The 16539-nt window shown below is 47.6% G+C and overlaps 1 protein-coding gene across 1 annotated transcript in view; it reads left to right on the forward strand.

The window, feature by feature from the left end:
• The window catches only part of LOC134345861 (sideroflexin-5-like), a 271312-nt gene that overhangs the window by 113351 nt on the left and 141422 nt on the right, over positions 1-16539 (forward strand). Inside the window, exon 10 of the mRNA XM_063047176.1 lies at positions 5767-5857. Within this exon, the coding sequence (XP_062903246.1) occupies positions 5767-5857 (91 nt within the window). The remainder of the gene's footprint in view (positions 1-5766; positions 5858-16539) is intronic.

The raw sequence follows: 16539 nt of genomic DNA on the forward strand, positions 1-16539 counted from the left end.
AATGGTATTCCTGAGTCTCCACCCAGGGCTTGCATGACTGACAGGGGTGAAAACCAAGATGAAGCTACTGGCATGATGAAAGAAGTTCTGAACACCACCAGAGATGGAGGATGTTCACTGCTGCCCTCGTCAGTGGTGTAATGGGCAGTAAGTAAGGAAGGTTTTCATAGCCAGGGTAGGTAATGAGGATAATCTGCCACTCCCTATTAAATGCTCCCAATTGTGTGTGTCTCAGATTTCCTCTGACAACCAAGTCCAGCTTCTGGCTGTCATGTGTGGCTTAGCTCCTGGGTGCCATGGTAGCTGGTGGTTAGCATGACACCATTACAGTTCGGGCGCTTTGGCGTTCGGGGTTCAATTCCTTCGCCATTCTGTAAGGAGTCACTGTGCATCCTCGCGGTGGAAGGCGTAGGTTTCGTCTGGGTACTCCGGTTTCCTTCCACAGTCTGAACTCATACCGGGTAGGTTAATTGGTCATTGTAAATTGTCCCATGATTAGCTTAGGGTTAGTCGGGGGTTGTGGGGTCGCTGGGTGACGTGGCTCAAAGAGCGTGAAGGGCCTACTCCACACTGTGTCTCTAAATAAATATACCCAGTGGAACCATATACACTGACAGGATAAAGGGCAAAGATGAGTTACTGGTGCTTTAAATCCAGTTGCTTTGGGCAGATGAGGCTTGTCAGCTGTGGTTGGCAGCTCATCTAGGAGAAACAAAAACTCTGATCTCAAACCTCTGCTACCTTGCAACTATACCCACTCATGGGGAAGTTTCAGGGAGTAAACCCTGTGGAAAAATCTGAAGTTGAAGTCCCTAAGGCAATCCTACATTGAGTTCAGTGCTGAATGGAAATTCCTGCAATGCAGTTGGTGCCAAGCTATATCGGCCTCTGCCTTTCCTTTGGATTCATCATCTGCGTGGAGAGGGGCAGCCTGCTACGTGGGCAACAGCTTGCTCTCCATATGGCACTGCCCTGGCTTGCGTAACATATAGACAGCTAGGACGCTGACATGTAGAAAGCAGGATACCAAAAGTCTTTTCAGTTACGTAAAGAGTAAAAGGGAGGTGAGAGTTGATATTGGACCACTGGAAAATGATGCTGGTGAAGTAGCAATGGGGAACAAAGAAATGGCAGACAAAACTTAATGGGTACTTTGCATCTGTCTGCACTGTGGAAGACATTAGCAGTGTACCAGAAGTGCATGAGTATTAGGGAGCAGGAGTGAGTGCCATTGCTATTACGAGGGGTAATTGCTAAGTTCGTGGCCTAAGGTAGAAGGAGTCAATTTTAGAAAACCTAGCACATTTATTTTTCAACACAGTCCCCTCCTACATTTACACACTTAGTCCAGCGGACGTGGAGCATACGGATCTTGGACCTCCAGAAAGTGTCCACAGATGGGTGATTGATAAGTTCGTGGCCTACGGTAGAAGGAGATGAGTTATACAGCTCTCATTACATGCACATGCAGGTCAACGCCTTCAGTGATTATGTGGAAAGTTTGAAGTTAATAACTCATCAGGGGTGATTGATAAGTTCATGGCCTAAGGTAGAAGGAGATCAGTTATTAACTTCAAACTTTCTGCATAATCACTCAAAGCGTTGAACTGTGCACTTAATGAGAGCTGTATAACTCATCTCCTTCTACCTTAGGCCACGAACTTATGAATCACCCCTGCTGTGCACCACTTCTACAAAGAAGGGATCCGTATGTTCCACGACCGCTGGACTAAGTGTGTACATGTAAGAGGGGACTATGTTGAAAAATAAATGTGCTAGGTTTTCTAAAATTGACTTCTTCTACCTTAAGTCACGAACTTATCAATCACCCCTCGTACAAAGGAAAAAGGCGGCTGAGTCAGCTGGACTACATCCCAGAGTCCTGAGAGAGATCGCTGAAGAGATAATGGATACATTCGTCATGATCTTTCAAGAATCACTTGACTCTGGCATGATTCCGGAGGACTGGAAGATTGCAGATGTCACTCCAGTCTTTAAGAAGGGAGGAAGGTGAAAGAAAGGAGATTATAGGCCAGTTAGCCTAAACTCAGTGGTTGGGAAAGTATTGGAGACTATTATTAAGGATGAGGTTTTGAGGTACTTGGAACCTAATGATAAAATAAGTTAAAGTCAGCATGGTTTCTGTGAAGGGAAATCTTGCTTCACAAATAAGATGATGAGAGGCATTGATCATGTGGATAGTCAGAGGCTTTTTCCCAGGGATGAAATGGCTAGCACGAGAGGACACAGTTTTAAGGTGCTTGGAAGTAGATACAGAGGAGGTGTCAGGGGTAAGTTTTTTTATGCAGAGTGGTGAGTGCGTGGAACGGGCTGCCGGCGACAGTGTTGGAGGCAGATACGATTAGGTCTTTTAGGAGACTCCTAGATAGGTACATGGAGCTTAGAAAAATAAAGGGCTGTGGGTAACCCTAGGTAATTTCTAAAGTAAGGACATGATCGGCACAGCTTTGTGGGGCAAAGGGCCTGTATTGTGCTGTAGGTTTTCTGTATTTCTATGCTTCTAAATTCGTTAGAGTTCGTCAAGGAAGTAACAAGCAGGCTGGACAAAGGAGAGGTAGTGGATGTGGTTTACTTAGATTTTCAGAAGGCATTTGATAAGGTGCCACACATGAGGCTGCTTAACAAGATAAAATCCTGTGGCATTACAGGAAAGAAACTGGCATGGATACAAGAATGGCTGACAGGCAGGAGGCAGCAAGTGGGAATAAAAGGGGCCTCTTTTGGTTGGCTGCCAGTGACAAGTGTTGGGAAGTGTATGATAATGCATTTTGGTAAAAGGAATAATAGTGTGTACCAATATTTAAATGGGAGGGAAGACTCAAACATCAGAGATGCAGAGGGACTTAGGAGTCCTCGTGCAAGACTCCCAGAAGGTTAATTTGCAGGTTGAGTCTGTGGTAAAGAAGGCAAGTGTAATATTGGCAGTTATTTCAAGAGGAATAGACTATAAAAACAAAGAGATAATGCTGAGGCTTTATAAGACACTAATCAGCCCACATTTGGAGTATTGCCTACAATTTTGGACCCCATATCTCAGAAAGGATGTGCTATCATTGGAGAGAGTCCAGAGGAGATCACGAGGATGATTCCAGGAATGAAGGGGTTAACATATGAGAAGTGTTTGGCAGCTTTGGGCCTGTACTCACTGGAATTTAGGAGAATGTGTTGGGATCTCATTGAAACCGACCAAACGTTGAAAGGACGAGATTAGGTGGATGTGGAGAGGATGTTTCCTGTGATGGGGGTATCCAGAACTAGAGGGCACAGCCTCAAATTTGAGGGGCAACAGAGGTAAGGAGGAATTTTTTTAGCCAGAGAGTAGTGAATCTGTGGAATGCTCTGCCACAGACGGCAGTGGAGGCCAAGTCCGTGGGTATATTGAAGGTAGAAATTGATAATTTCCTGATCGGTCAGGGCATCAAAGGATATGGCAAGAAGGCAGGTGAGTGGGATCTGGGATCAGCCATGATGGGCTGAATGGCCTAATTCTGCTCCTGTGTCTGATGGTCTTATTGACGCAACATCCGTGGTTGAACTCAACCAGTGGAGGCCTCACTATTATTTCAGAGGATCTCTCTCCTTGGACCAACAGTTACGTATCATACATAGAAGGCATAACAGCGCCTCCACTTTCTTAAAGATTTGTATAGATTCCCCTAAAACTTTGACAAGCTTCTATAGATGCACAGTGGAGAGTATGCTAACAGGTTGCATCACAGCCTGGTATGGAAACACCAGTGTCTAGAATCGGAAAACTCTATGGAAAGTGGTGGATAAGCCCCGTCCGCCACTGTCAAAGCCCCACCCTCCTCAGCACTGAGCACATTTACATGCAGCGATGCCACATCACAACGGCATCCATCATCAAGGAATCCCACCACCCAGGCCGTGCTCACTTCTCGCTGTTACCATCGGGGAGGAAGTACGGGAGTCCTAAATCCCACACCACCAGGTTCAGGAACAGTTCTTACCCCTGAAGCATCAGGTTCCTGAACCAGCTCAACTCTGAAATGATTTCACAACCTGCAGATTCACTTTCCCCCATTCTCTCAATTCCTCTGTCTCCATTGCATCTGCTGTCAGGATGAGACTTTTCATTCTAGAACGAAGGAGATGTCCTCCTTTTTCAAAGAAAGGGGCTTCCCTTCCTCCACTATCAATGCTGCCCTCAATCACATCTCTTCCATTTCACGCATGTCTGCTCTTACCCCATCCTCCTGCCACCCTACCAGGCATAAAGTTTCTCTTGTCCTCACCCACACCTCACCAGCCTTTGCATGCAGCACATGATTCTCTGGAGCTCCCGCCATCTCCAACGGGATGCCACCACCAAGCACATCTTTCCCTCTCCCCCCACTTTTTGCTTTCTGCAAGGATCACTCCCTATGCAGCTCCCTTGTCCAGTCATCCCCCCCCCACTGATCTCCCTCCAAGCAGAACAAGTGCTACAACTGCCCCTACACGTCCCTCTTCACTACCATTCAGGGCCCCAAACAGTCCTCCAGATGCTGTAATACTTCACCTGTGAGTCTGTTGGAGTCATATACTGTGCCCAGTGCTCCCAGTGTTGGTGAGATCCAACGTAGATTAGGAGACCACTTCACCGAGCACCTATGCTCCGTCCACCAGAAGAAGTGGGATCTCCCAGTGGCCACCCATTTTAATTCCACTTCCCATTCCCATTCCAATATGTGTACTCCATGGCCTGTTGCAATGAGGCCATACTCAGGTTGGAGGAACAACACATTATAGTCCGTCTGGGTAGCCTCCAACCTGATGGCATAAACATCGATTTCTTGAATTTATGGTAATCCCTTCCCCCCTTCCCCAGTCCTCATTCCCTTTTCCCTCTCTCACTTTATCTCCTTGCCTGCCCAACGCCTCCCTCTGATGCTCCTCTCCCTTTTCTTTCTTCCATGGCCTTCCATCCCCACCTATCAGACTCCCCCTTCTCCAGCCCTGTGTCTCTTTCACCAATCAAATCCCCAGCTATTTACCTCATCCCTCCCATTCAGGTTTCACCTGTCCCCTTGTGTTTCTCTCAACCCCATCTTCCCATCTGTCCCACTCTGCAGCTCCTGCCAAAAGACCCCAAACCAGACTACTCTCATCACAAATCTCTCTCCGTTTGCTCTCTCTAAAATCATTTCCTGATCTCACCATCCTGATTGGCTGACGCAACATTCCTAAATTGAACACCTGGATTAATTGGTCATTTTAAATTGTCCTGTGATTAGGCTAGGGTGATGTTTGTGGGTTGCTGGGCGGCATGGCTCGTTAGGTCGAATGGGCCTCTTTTGCGCTGCATCTCTAAACAAAAAATTGAATAAAGAAAGAGTTAAAAAAAGTGAACAAAGAAAAGACAAAGGAAAAAACATTCACAGTCTATCATACTCAGGCTAGTGACAACAATTAACTATAAAACAGCCAGTTTCAAGTGGTGTGACCCCTGCTACTGAAAACTCCGAATTTTCTAGAAAAATACAGAGATATAGAATTTCAATGGACAGTTACAGTACATTTATGTAGCTGATTATATAAAGCTACAAGCAGGTGTAGGAAAGTTAAAGTACAAGAACGTAACAATTCTACACCCAAATCCAACAGTTCTGATGAAAAACGAGAGAAATCTGCAGATGCTGGAAATGAAAAACATTTGTTTCATATATGTAAATGTGTGCAGTCATGGTAATCTGTAAAAGGCAAACTTTATTCCCCCTCATATTTTTTTCTCTTTTTTTTAAGGTAGGTCTGAATGTTTTCATCAAGAAAGCCAACAGGTTTAGTCCAGCCACACGCTCACTGATTCAACGTTTCGTGCCTTTTCCTGCTGTAGGTATGTGAGATTTCTACCATCAAATTGGAAACAAAAATGCTGAAAATTACCCTTAACCACACCAATCCTTTCTGCTTCCACTCTTTTCTATTTTCCAGTCTTGTCTCTTTTCCCACACACTGTCACACACTCTCTGCCACGCTCTGCATTTTGTTCTTGGCCTGCTCTATTCCTCCAATGTTTTCCATGCTGTTTTCTTCCTGCATGTATCCAGGTATTTAACCCTTCCGTCTCTGTTAGATGCTTGTGACTTCAGGTCAAGCTACAGAGAATATTGAGCAAGGTTCCATAAGAACACACACACAGACACTGATCTGGAGTGGCCACATACGCAGAGTGACTACAAGAGCAGGTCAGAGGCTGGGAATCTTGCACTGAATAACTCACCTCAGAACCTCGCCAAAGCCTGTCCACAGGATTTGTCAGGAGTATGATGGAACACTCTCCACTTGCCTGGATGAGTACAGATTCAACAACACCTCTCACTACTTATGTTTCTTATTGTAACTTACACTCAAGTGGCCACTGTGTTTATTTCTGTATGTTCGTGGTCTTCTGCTGCTGTAGTCCAATCACTTCAAGGTTCAACGTGCGTGCATTCAGAGATGCTCTTCTGCTCACCACTGTTGTAACGTGGTTATCTGAGTTTGTGTCACTTTCCTGTCAACGTGAACCAGTCTGGCCGTTCTCCTCTGACCTCTCTCATTAACAAGATGTTTTCGCCCACAGGACTACTGCTCATTGGATTTTTTTTCACACCATTCTCTGTAAACTCTAGAAACTGTTGTGCATGAAAATCCCAAGAGGACAGCAGTTTCTGAGATACTCAAACCACCCTGTCTGGCACCAGTAAAAATTCCATGATCCAAGACATTTAAATCACATTTCTTCCCCATTCTGACATTTGGTCTGAACAACAACTGAACCACTTGCCCCTATCTGCATGCTTTATACATTGAGTTGCTGATTAGAAATCTGCATCAACGAGCAGGTGTACCTAATAAAGTGGGCACTGAGTGTATGTCAGCGATAATAAGCGACTCTGACCCTGAGATACCACTTTAGCACTCAAAGGTACAAATTGCACCTGTTCTTTTCAGAGGCATGCAGAACACACACAAAAATTGTGCTGGAGGAACTCCGTGGGTCAGGCAGCATCTTCAGAGTGATATGGACAGTCACCATTTGGGTCAAGGCCCTTCATCTGGACTGGGGAAAAAGGGGTGAAATAGCCAGAATAAACTAACAGAAGAAAAGGGTGGAACAAGAGCTGACATATATTCTGTCACCTCTATCCACCGGTCCCCCTCCCCATGCTCCAAGCATCCTCTCCTCTCAGCTTCCCATCATCTTCATCCCTTTAGCATTTCCATCTATCATCTCCCAGCTCCTGTCATCATTCCCACTCTCATTCTGCCTATCGGCTCCTCATCTGAATCCACCAATCACCTGCCAGCACTTACTCCACCCCTTCCCCCACCATTTCATACTGGCTATCTCGCCCTCTCCAGTCCAGGTAAAGGGGCTCAACCCCAAATGTTAACTGTCCATCTCTGTCTATAGATGCTGCCTGACCTGCTGAGATCTTCCAGAATATGTTTTTGTGTTACTCCAGATTCCGGCATCTACACTCACTTGTGTCCACGAAAACAGAAAGAGCTGGAAGCACTTACTGGGTTGGAGTACACCAAATGATGAAGGAATCAGAGCTGTTTAACTTAATCAGTCTAACACTGTTGGAAATATCATCTCTCAATAAAGATAAAGATAAAGATTAGCTTTGTTTGTCACATGTAAATTGAAACAGACTGAAATGCATCGTTTTCGTCAAATCAAATCTGTCAGGATTGTGCCCGCAAATGTTGCTGCATTTCCAGTGCCAACACAGCATGCCCACAACTCACTAATACTAACCCGTATGTCCTCAGAATGTGGGAGGAAACCAGAGCACCCAGAGGAAACCCACGTGTTCATAGGTAGAATGTACAAACTCCTTACAGACAGTGGCGCAAATTGAATTCTGATTTTAAAAGTGGCACTGTGATAGTTTTACGCTAACGGTTATGCTACCTTGCCGCCCTAAACTCCCAGACTCCCAAATCTCTAAAACAATTAGGCAGTCTGCCGTGTGAAACACAAAAAGCTCCCATGGCACTGTCTCGAAAAAGTTTTGCTAAGGTCTTGTCACAATATGTGTCCCTCAGACAAAATCACTAAAACAGATTATCTGGTCTTTATCACATCAGTGTTGGTGAGAGTTTGCTGCGTGTAATTTGCGCATCAGAACATGATAACCATCTGAAAGCACGAGCATAGGTGTAAAATCCTGTGGCAAATAGCCAGAGAGAATCTTCAGAGCACAAGAGATTCTGCTAATGCTGCAAGTCTTGAGCAACACACATAAAATGCTAGGGGAACTCAGTAGGCCAGGCAGCAGTCGTGAAAATAAATGAACTGTTAGCATTTAAGGCCAAGACCCTTCATCGAGACTGGAAAGAAAAGGGGAATATGCCAGAATAAGAAGGTGGGTGTAAGGGGAGGAGCAGGTGATGGGTGAGGGGGAAGGTGGGGATGGATAGATGAACTAAGAAGCTGGGAGGTGATAGCTGGAAGAGATAAAGGGCTGAAGAAGAAGGAATCTGATAGGAGAGGAGGGTGGACCAGGGAAGAAAGAGGAGGAGGGGCACCAGAGGGGAATGATGGGTGGTTGAGGAGAAGAGAAAGGGAGAGGGGGGAACCAGAATAGGGAATGGAAAAAGAGAGAAGGATGGAATGTAGAAGTAATTCGAGAAATCGATGCTCATGCTATCAGGTTGGAGGCTACACAGATGGAATATGAGGTGTTGCTTCTCCAACCTGAGTTTGGCTTCATCGTGGCAGTGGAGGCGGCCATGGACCGACATGTCAGAATGGGAATGGGAAGATGAATTCAAATGCATGGCCACTTGGAGATGTCCAGTGAAGCTGCTCCTAAAATGTTGAATGTGGGTCTCAATGTCCTTGTCTTCCCACCTATTGTTGTAATCTAGAGAGTGACCTTTCCCACTTCTTGTTTCTAAGTTCTACCCTTATGGCCTCACGAAATGATTCCCCCAAAAATGTCATCTGTAATGTTAAGTTGTTAATGTGTCACTGCTGATTCATGCTTGTATTTACTGTAACACAGTGGCTGGAGCCAATGTAAATTTATCAAAAAACATTCCAAAGAACTTACTGCACAGGCCCTGGCCATACCTTGCAGGTTGAGGCGGTGTTGAGGAAAGCAAATACAATATTAGCATTCATTTTGAGAGGATGAGAATATAAGAACAATGATGTAATGCTGAGGCTTCATAAGGCATCAGTCAGGCTACACTGGAGTACTGTGAGGCATTTTTGAGCTCTTATCTAAGGAAGGGTGTGCTGGCATTGGAGATTGTCCAGAGGAGGTTCATGAGAACAATCCCAGGAATAAAGGGATTAATGTATGAAGAGGATTTGATGTCTCTGGGCCTGTACTCACTGGAATTTAGAAGAATGAGGTGAGATCTCATTGAAACCTATCACATATTGAAGGGCCTCGAAGAGAGTGGATGTGGAGAGGATATTTCCAATAGTGGGGGAATCTAGGCACTAGAACCAGTGGGCACAACTTCAGAATAGAGGAACATCCATTTAGAACAGAGTTAAGGTGGAATTTCTTTAGCCAGAGTGTGGTGAATCTGTGGCAGTGCAACCCAAATCAATGGGTATATTTAAAATGGACGTTGATAAGCTCTTGATTAGTAAGGGGGTCAAAGATTATGGGAAGAAAGCAGGAGAATGGCATTGACAGGGATAATAAATCAGCCATGATGGAATGGGTGAGCAGATTTGATGGGCCAAATGGCCTTGTTCTGCTACTAGGTCTTATGGTCTTTTTTATGCAATCTCCTCCTCATGGTTCTACCTCTCCATTGTTTTTCTCTCATGAGCCTTGCTTGACTGCATCAACGTCAGTCAGCTCCTGCACTGTTCTCTCTGTGTTGTTGGCTCTTATCGGGTGGAAGTGATGAGAACAAGGCATTTAGTGTCAGCTCTGCCTCAGTGGGGAGCTCATTCACCTCTGAGTCAGACGTTCTGACTATAGAGATGTGAGCGTAGAACCATTGTGCTGTAGGAAGAGCTGCTTTGTCAGAGGTGTTGTCATCCAACTGATCATTAAACCACAGCCCGATACCTCAGCACCACACACAAAATGCTGCAGGAACACAGCAGGTCAGAGAGCATCTACGAAAATGAACAATCAATATTTCGCGCTGAGACACTTCTTCAGGACTTGAAAGGGGGAAGACACCAGCATAAAAAGGTGGGGAGAGGGCTGCAGGATTACCTAGAAGATGATAGATGAAGCCAGGGAGGTGGGAAAAGTAAAGGGCTGGAGAGGAAGGAATCTGATAGGAGAAGAGACAGGAGCATGGGAGAAAGGGAAGGAGGAATCCGATAGGAAAGGAGAGTGGACCACGAGAGAAAGGGAAGGAGGAATCCGATAGGAAAGGAGAGTGGACCATGAGAGAAAGGGAAGGATGATGAATCTGATAGCAGAGGAGAGTGGACCATGGGAGAAAGGGAAGGATGATGAATCCGAGAGGAGAGGAGAGTGGACCATGGGAGAAAGGGAAGGATGATGAATCCGAAAGGAGAGGAGAGTGGACCATGGGAGAAAGGGAAGGATGATGAATCCGAGAGGAGAGGAGAGTGGACCATGGGAGAAAGGGAAGGATGATGAATCCGAGAGGAGAGGAGAGTGGACCATGGGAGAAAGGGAAGGATGATGAATCCGATAGGAGAGGAGAGTGGACCATGGGAGAAAGGGAAGGATGATGAATCTGATAGGAGAGGAGAGTGGACCATGGGAGAAAGGGAAGGATGATGAATCCGATAGGAGGAGAGGAGAGTGGACCATGGGAGAAAGGGAAGGATGATGAATCCGATAGGAGAGGAGAGTGGACCATGAGAGAAAGGGAAGGATGATAAATCCGATAGGAGAGGAGAGTGGACCATGAGAGAAAGGGAAGGATGATGAATCCGATAGGAGAGGAGAGTGGACCATGAGAGAAAGGGAAGGATGATGAATCCGATAGGAGAGGAGAGTGGACCATGGGAGAAAGGGAAGGAGGAATCTGATAGGAGAGGAGAGTGGACTATGGGAGAAAGGGAAGGATGATGAATCTGATAGGAGAGGAGAGTGGACTATGGGAGAAAGGGAAGGATGATGAATCTGACAGGAGAGGAGAGTGGACTATGGGAGAAAGGGAAGGAGGAATCTGATAGGAGAGGAGAGTGGACTATGGGAGAAAGGGAAGGATGATGAATCCGATAGGAGAGGAGAGTGGACTATGGGAGAAAAGGAAGGATGATGAATCCGATAGGAGAGGAGAGTGGACCATGGCAGAAAAAGAAGGATGATGAATGCGACAGGAGAGGAGAGCGGACCATGGCAGAAAGGGAAGGATGATGAATCCGACAGGAGAGGAGAGCGGACCATGGCAGAAAGGGAAGGATGATGAATCCGACAGGAGAAGAGAGCGGACCATGGCAGAAAGGGAAGGATGATGAATCCGACAGGAGAGGAGAGCGGACCTTGGCAGAAAGGGAAGGATGATGAATCCGACAGGAGTGGACCATGGCAGAAAGGGAAGGATGATGAATCCGACAGGAGAGGAGAGCGGACCATGGCACAAAGGGAAGGATGATGAATCCGACAGGAGAGGAGAGCGGACCATGGCAGAAAGGGTAGGATGATGAATCCGACAGGAGAGGAGAGCGGACCATGGCAGAAAGGGAAGGATGATGAATCCGACAGGAGAGGAGAGCGGACCATGGGAGAAAGGGAAGGATGATGAATCCGATAGGAGAGGAGAGTGGACCATGGGAGAAAGGGAAGGATGATGAATCCGATAGGAGAGGAGAGTGGACCATGAGAGAAAGGGAAGGATGATGAATCCGATAGGAGAGGAGAGTGGACCATGAGAGAAAGGGAAGGATGATGAATCCGATAGGAGAGGAGATTGGACCATGAGAGAAAGGGAAGGATGATGAATCCGATAGGAGAGGAGAGTGGACCATGGGAGAAAGGGAAGGAGGAATCTGATAGGAGAGGACAGTGGACTATGGGAGAAAGGGAACGATGATGAATCTGATAGGAGAGGAGAGTGGACTATGGGAGAAAGGGAAGGAGGAATCTGATAGGAGAGGAGAGTGGATTATGGGAGAAAGGGAAGGATGATGAATCCGAGAGGAGATGAGAGTGGACCATGGGAGAAAGGGAAGGATGATGAATCCGAGAGGAGAGGAGAGTGGACCATGAGAGAAAGGGAAGGATGATGAATCCGAGAGGAGAGGAGAGTGGACCATGGGAGAAAGGGAAGGATGATGAATCCGAGAGGAGAGGAGAGTGGACCATGGGAGAAAGGGAAGGATGATGAATCCGAGACGAGAGGAGAGTGCACCATGGGAGAAAGGGAAGGATGATGAATCCGAGAGGAGAGGAGAGTGGACCATGGGAGAAAGGGAAGGATGATGAATCCCAGAGGAGAGGAGAGTGGACTATGGGAGAAAGGGAAGGATGATGAATCCGATAAGAGAGGAGAGTGGACCATGGGAGAAAGGGAAGGATGATGAATCCGATAGGAGAGGAGAGTGGACCATGGGAGAAAGGGAAGGATGATGAATCCGATAGGAGAGGAGAGTGGACCATGAGAGAAAGGGAAGGATGATGAATCCGATAGGAGAGGAGAGTGGACCATGAGAGAAATAGAAGGATGATGAATCCGATAGGAGAGGAGAGTGGACCATGAGAGAAAGGGAAGGATGATGAATCCGATAGCAGAGGAGAGTGGACCATGAGAGAAAGGGAAGGATGATGAATCCGATAGGAGAGGAGAGTGGACCATGGGAGAAAGGGAAGGAGGAATCTGATAGGAGAGGAGAGTGGACTATGGGAGAAAGGGAAGGATGATGAATCTGACAGGAGAGGAGAGTGGACTATGGGAGAAAGGGAAGGAGGAATCTGATAGGAGAGGAGAGTGGACTATGGGAGAAAGGGAAGGATGATGAATCCGATAGGAGAGGAGAGTGGACTATGGGAGAAAAGGAAGGATGATGAATCCGATAGGAGAGGAGAGTGGACCATGGCAGAAAGGGAAGGATGATGAATCCGACAGGAGAGGAGAGCGGACCATGGCAGAAAGGGAAGGATGATGAATCCGACAGGAGAGGAGAGCAGACCATGGCAGAAAGGGAAGGATGATGAATCCGACAGGAGAGGAGAGCGGACCATGGCAGAAAGGGAAGGATGATGAATCCGACAGGAGAGGAGAGCGGACCATGGCAGAAAGGGAAGGATGATGAATCCGACAGGAGAGGAGAGCGGACCATGGCAGAAAGGGAAGGATGATGAATCCGACAGGAGAGGAGAGCGGACCTTGGCAGAAAGGGAAGGATGATGAATCCGACAGGAGAGGAGAGCGGACCATGGCAGAAAGGGAAGGATGATGAATCCGACAGGAGAGGAGAGCGGACCATGGCAGAAAGGGAAGGATGATGAATCCGACAGGAGAGGAGAGCGGACAATGGCAGAAAGGGAAGGATGATGAATCCGACAGGAGAGGAGAGCGGACCATGGGAGAAAGGGAAGGATGATGAATCCGACAGGAGAGGAGAGCGGACCATGGGAGAAAGGGAAGGATGATGAATCCGATAGGAGAGGAGAGTGGACCATGAGAGAAAGGGAAGGATGATGAATCCGATAGGAGAGGAGAGTGGACCATGAGAGAAAGGGAAGGATGATGAATCCGATAGGAGAGGAGAGTGGACCATGAGAGAAAGGGAAGGATGATGAATCCGATAGGAGAGGAGAGTGGACCATGGGAGAAAGGGAAGGAGGAATCTGATAGGAGAGGAGAGTGGACTATGGGAGAAAGGGAACGATGATGAATCTGATAGGAGAGGAGAGTGGACTATGGGAGAAAGGGAAGGATGATGAATCTGACAGGAGAGGAGAGTGGACTATGGGAGAAAGGGAAGGAGAAATCTGATAGGAGAGGAGAGTGGATTATAGGAGAAAGGGAAGGATGATGAATCCGATAGGAGAGGAGAGTGGACTATGGGAGAAAAGGAAGGATGATGAATCCGATAGGAGAGGAGAGTGGACCATGGCAGAAAGGGAAGGATGATGAATGCGACAGGAGAGGAGAGCGGACCATGGCAGAAAGGGAAGGATGATGAATCCGACAGGAGAGGAGAGCGGACCATGGCAGAAAGGGAAGGATGATGAATCCGACAGGAGAGGAGAGCGGACCATGGCAGAGAGGGAAGGATGATGAATCCGACAGGAGAGGAGAGCGGACCATGGCAGAAAGGGAAGGATGATGAATCCGACAGGAGAGGAGAGCGGACCATGGCAGAAAGGGAAGGATGATGAATCCGACAGGAGAGGAGAGTGGACCATGGCAGAAAGGGAAGGATGATGAATCCGATAGGAGAGGAGAGCGGACCATCGGAGAAAGGGAAGGATGATGAATCCGATAGGAGAGGAGAGTGGACCATGGGAGAAAGGCAAGGATGATGAATCCGATAGGAGAGGAGAGTGGACCATGAGAGAAAGGGAAGGATGATGAATCCGATAGGAGAGGAGAGTGGACCATGAGAGAAAGGGAAGGATGATGAATCCGATAGGAGAGGAGAGTGGACCATGGGAGAAAGGGAAGGAGGAATCTGATAGGAGAGGAGAGTGGACTATGGGAAAAGGGAAGGATGATGAATCTGATAGGAGAGGAGAGTGGACTATGGGAGAAAGGGAAGGATGATGAATCTGACAGGAGAGGAGAGTGGACTATGGGAGAAAGGGAAGGAGGAATCTGATAGGAGAGGAGAGTGGACTATGGGAGAAAGGGAAGGATGATGAATCCGATAGGAGAGGAGAGTGGACCATGAGAGAAAGGGAAGGATGATGAATCCGATAGGAGAGGAGAGTGGACCATGAGAGAAAGGGAAGGATGATGAATCCGATAGGAGAGGAGAGTGGACCATGAGAGAAAGGGAAGGATGATGAATCCGACAGGAGAGGAGAGCGGACCATGGCAGAAAGGGAAGGATGATGAAACCGACAGGAGAGGAGAGCGGACCATGGCAGAAAGGGAAGGATGATGAATCCGACAGGAGAGGAGAGCGGACCATGGCAGAAAGGGAAGGATGATGAATCCGACAGGAGAGGAGAGCGGACCATGGCAGAAAGGGAAGGATGATGAATCCGACAGGAGAGGAGAGCGGACCATGGCAGAAAGGGAAGGATGATGAATCCGACAGCAGAGGAGAGCGGACCATGGCAGAAAGGGAAGGATGATGAATCCGACAGGAGAGGAGAGCGGACCATGGCAGAAAGGGAAGGATGATGAATCCGACAGGAGAGGAGAGCGGACGTTGGCAGAAAGGGAAGGATGATGAATCCGACAGGAGAGGAGAGCGGACCATGGCAGAAAGGGAAGGATGATGAATTCGACAGGAGAGGAGAGCGGACCATGGCAGAAAGGGAAGGATGATGAATCCGACAGGAGAGGAGAGCGGACCATGGGAGAAAGGGAAGGATGAATCCGACAGGAGAGGAGAGTGGACCATGGGAGAAAGGGAAGGATGATGAATCCGATAGGAGAGGAGAGTGGACCATGAGAGAAAGGGAAGGATGATGAATCCGATAGGAGAGGAGAGTGGACCATGGGAGAAAGGGAAGGAGGAATCTGATAGGAGAGCAGAGTGGACTATGGGAGAAAGGGAACGATGATGAATCTGATAGGAGAGGAGAGTTGACTATGGGAGAAAGGGAAGGATGATGAATCTGACAGGAGAGGAGAGTGGACTATGGGAGAAAGGGAAAGAGGAATCTGATAGGAGAGGAGAGTGGATTATGGAAGAAAGGGAAGGATGATGAATCCGATAGGAGAGGAGAGTGGACCATGGGAGAAAAGGAAGGATGATGAATCCGATAGGAGAGGAGAGTGGACCATGGCAGAAAGGGAAGGATGATGAATACGACAGGAGAGGAGAGCGGACCATGGCAGAAAGGGAAGGATGATGAATCCGACAGGAGAGGAGAGCGGACCATGGCAGAAAGGGAAGGATGATGAATCCGACAGGAGAGGAGAACGGACCATGGCAGAAAGGGAAGGATGATGAATCCGACAGGAGAGGAGAGCGGACCATGGCAGAAAGGGAAGGATGATGAATCCGACAGGAGAGGAGAGCGGACCATGGCAGAAAGGGAAGGATGATGAATCCGACAGGAGAGGAGAGCGGACCATGGGAGAAAGGGAAGGATGATGAATCCGATAGGAGAGGAGAGCGGACCATGGGAGAAAGGGAAGGATGATGAATCCGATAGGAGAGGAGAGCGGACCATGAGAGAAAGGGAAGGATGATGAATCCGATAGGAGAGGAGAGTGGACCATGAGAGAAAGGGAAGGATGATGAATCCGATAGGAGAGGAGAGTGGACCACTGAGAGAAAGGGAAGGATGATGAATCCGATAGGAGAGGAGAGTGGACCATGGAGAAAGGGAAGGATGATGAATCCGATAGGAGAGGAGAGTGGACCATGAGAGAAAGGGAAGGATGATGAATCCGGGAGAAGAAGTGGATCCATAGGAGAGGAGAGTGGACTATGGGAGA

This window comes from Mobula hypostoma, chromosome 4, assembly GCF_963921235.1.
Source record: "Mobula hypostoma chromosome 4, sMobHyp1.1, whole genome shotgun sequence".
NCBI classification, from domain to species: Eukaryota; Metazoa; Chordata; class Chondrichthyes; order Myliobatiformes; family Myliobatidae; genus Mobula; species Mobula hypostoma.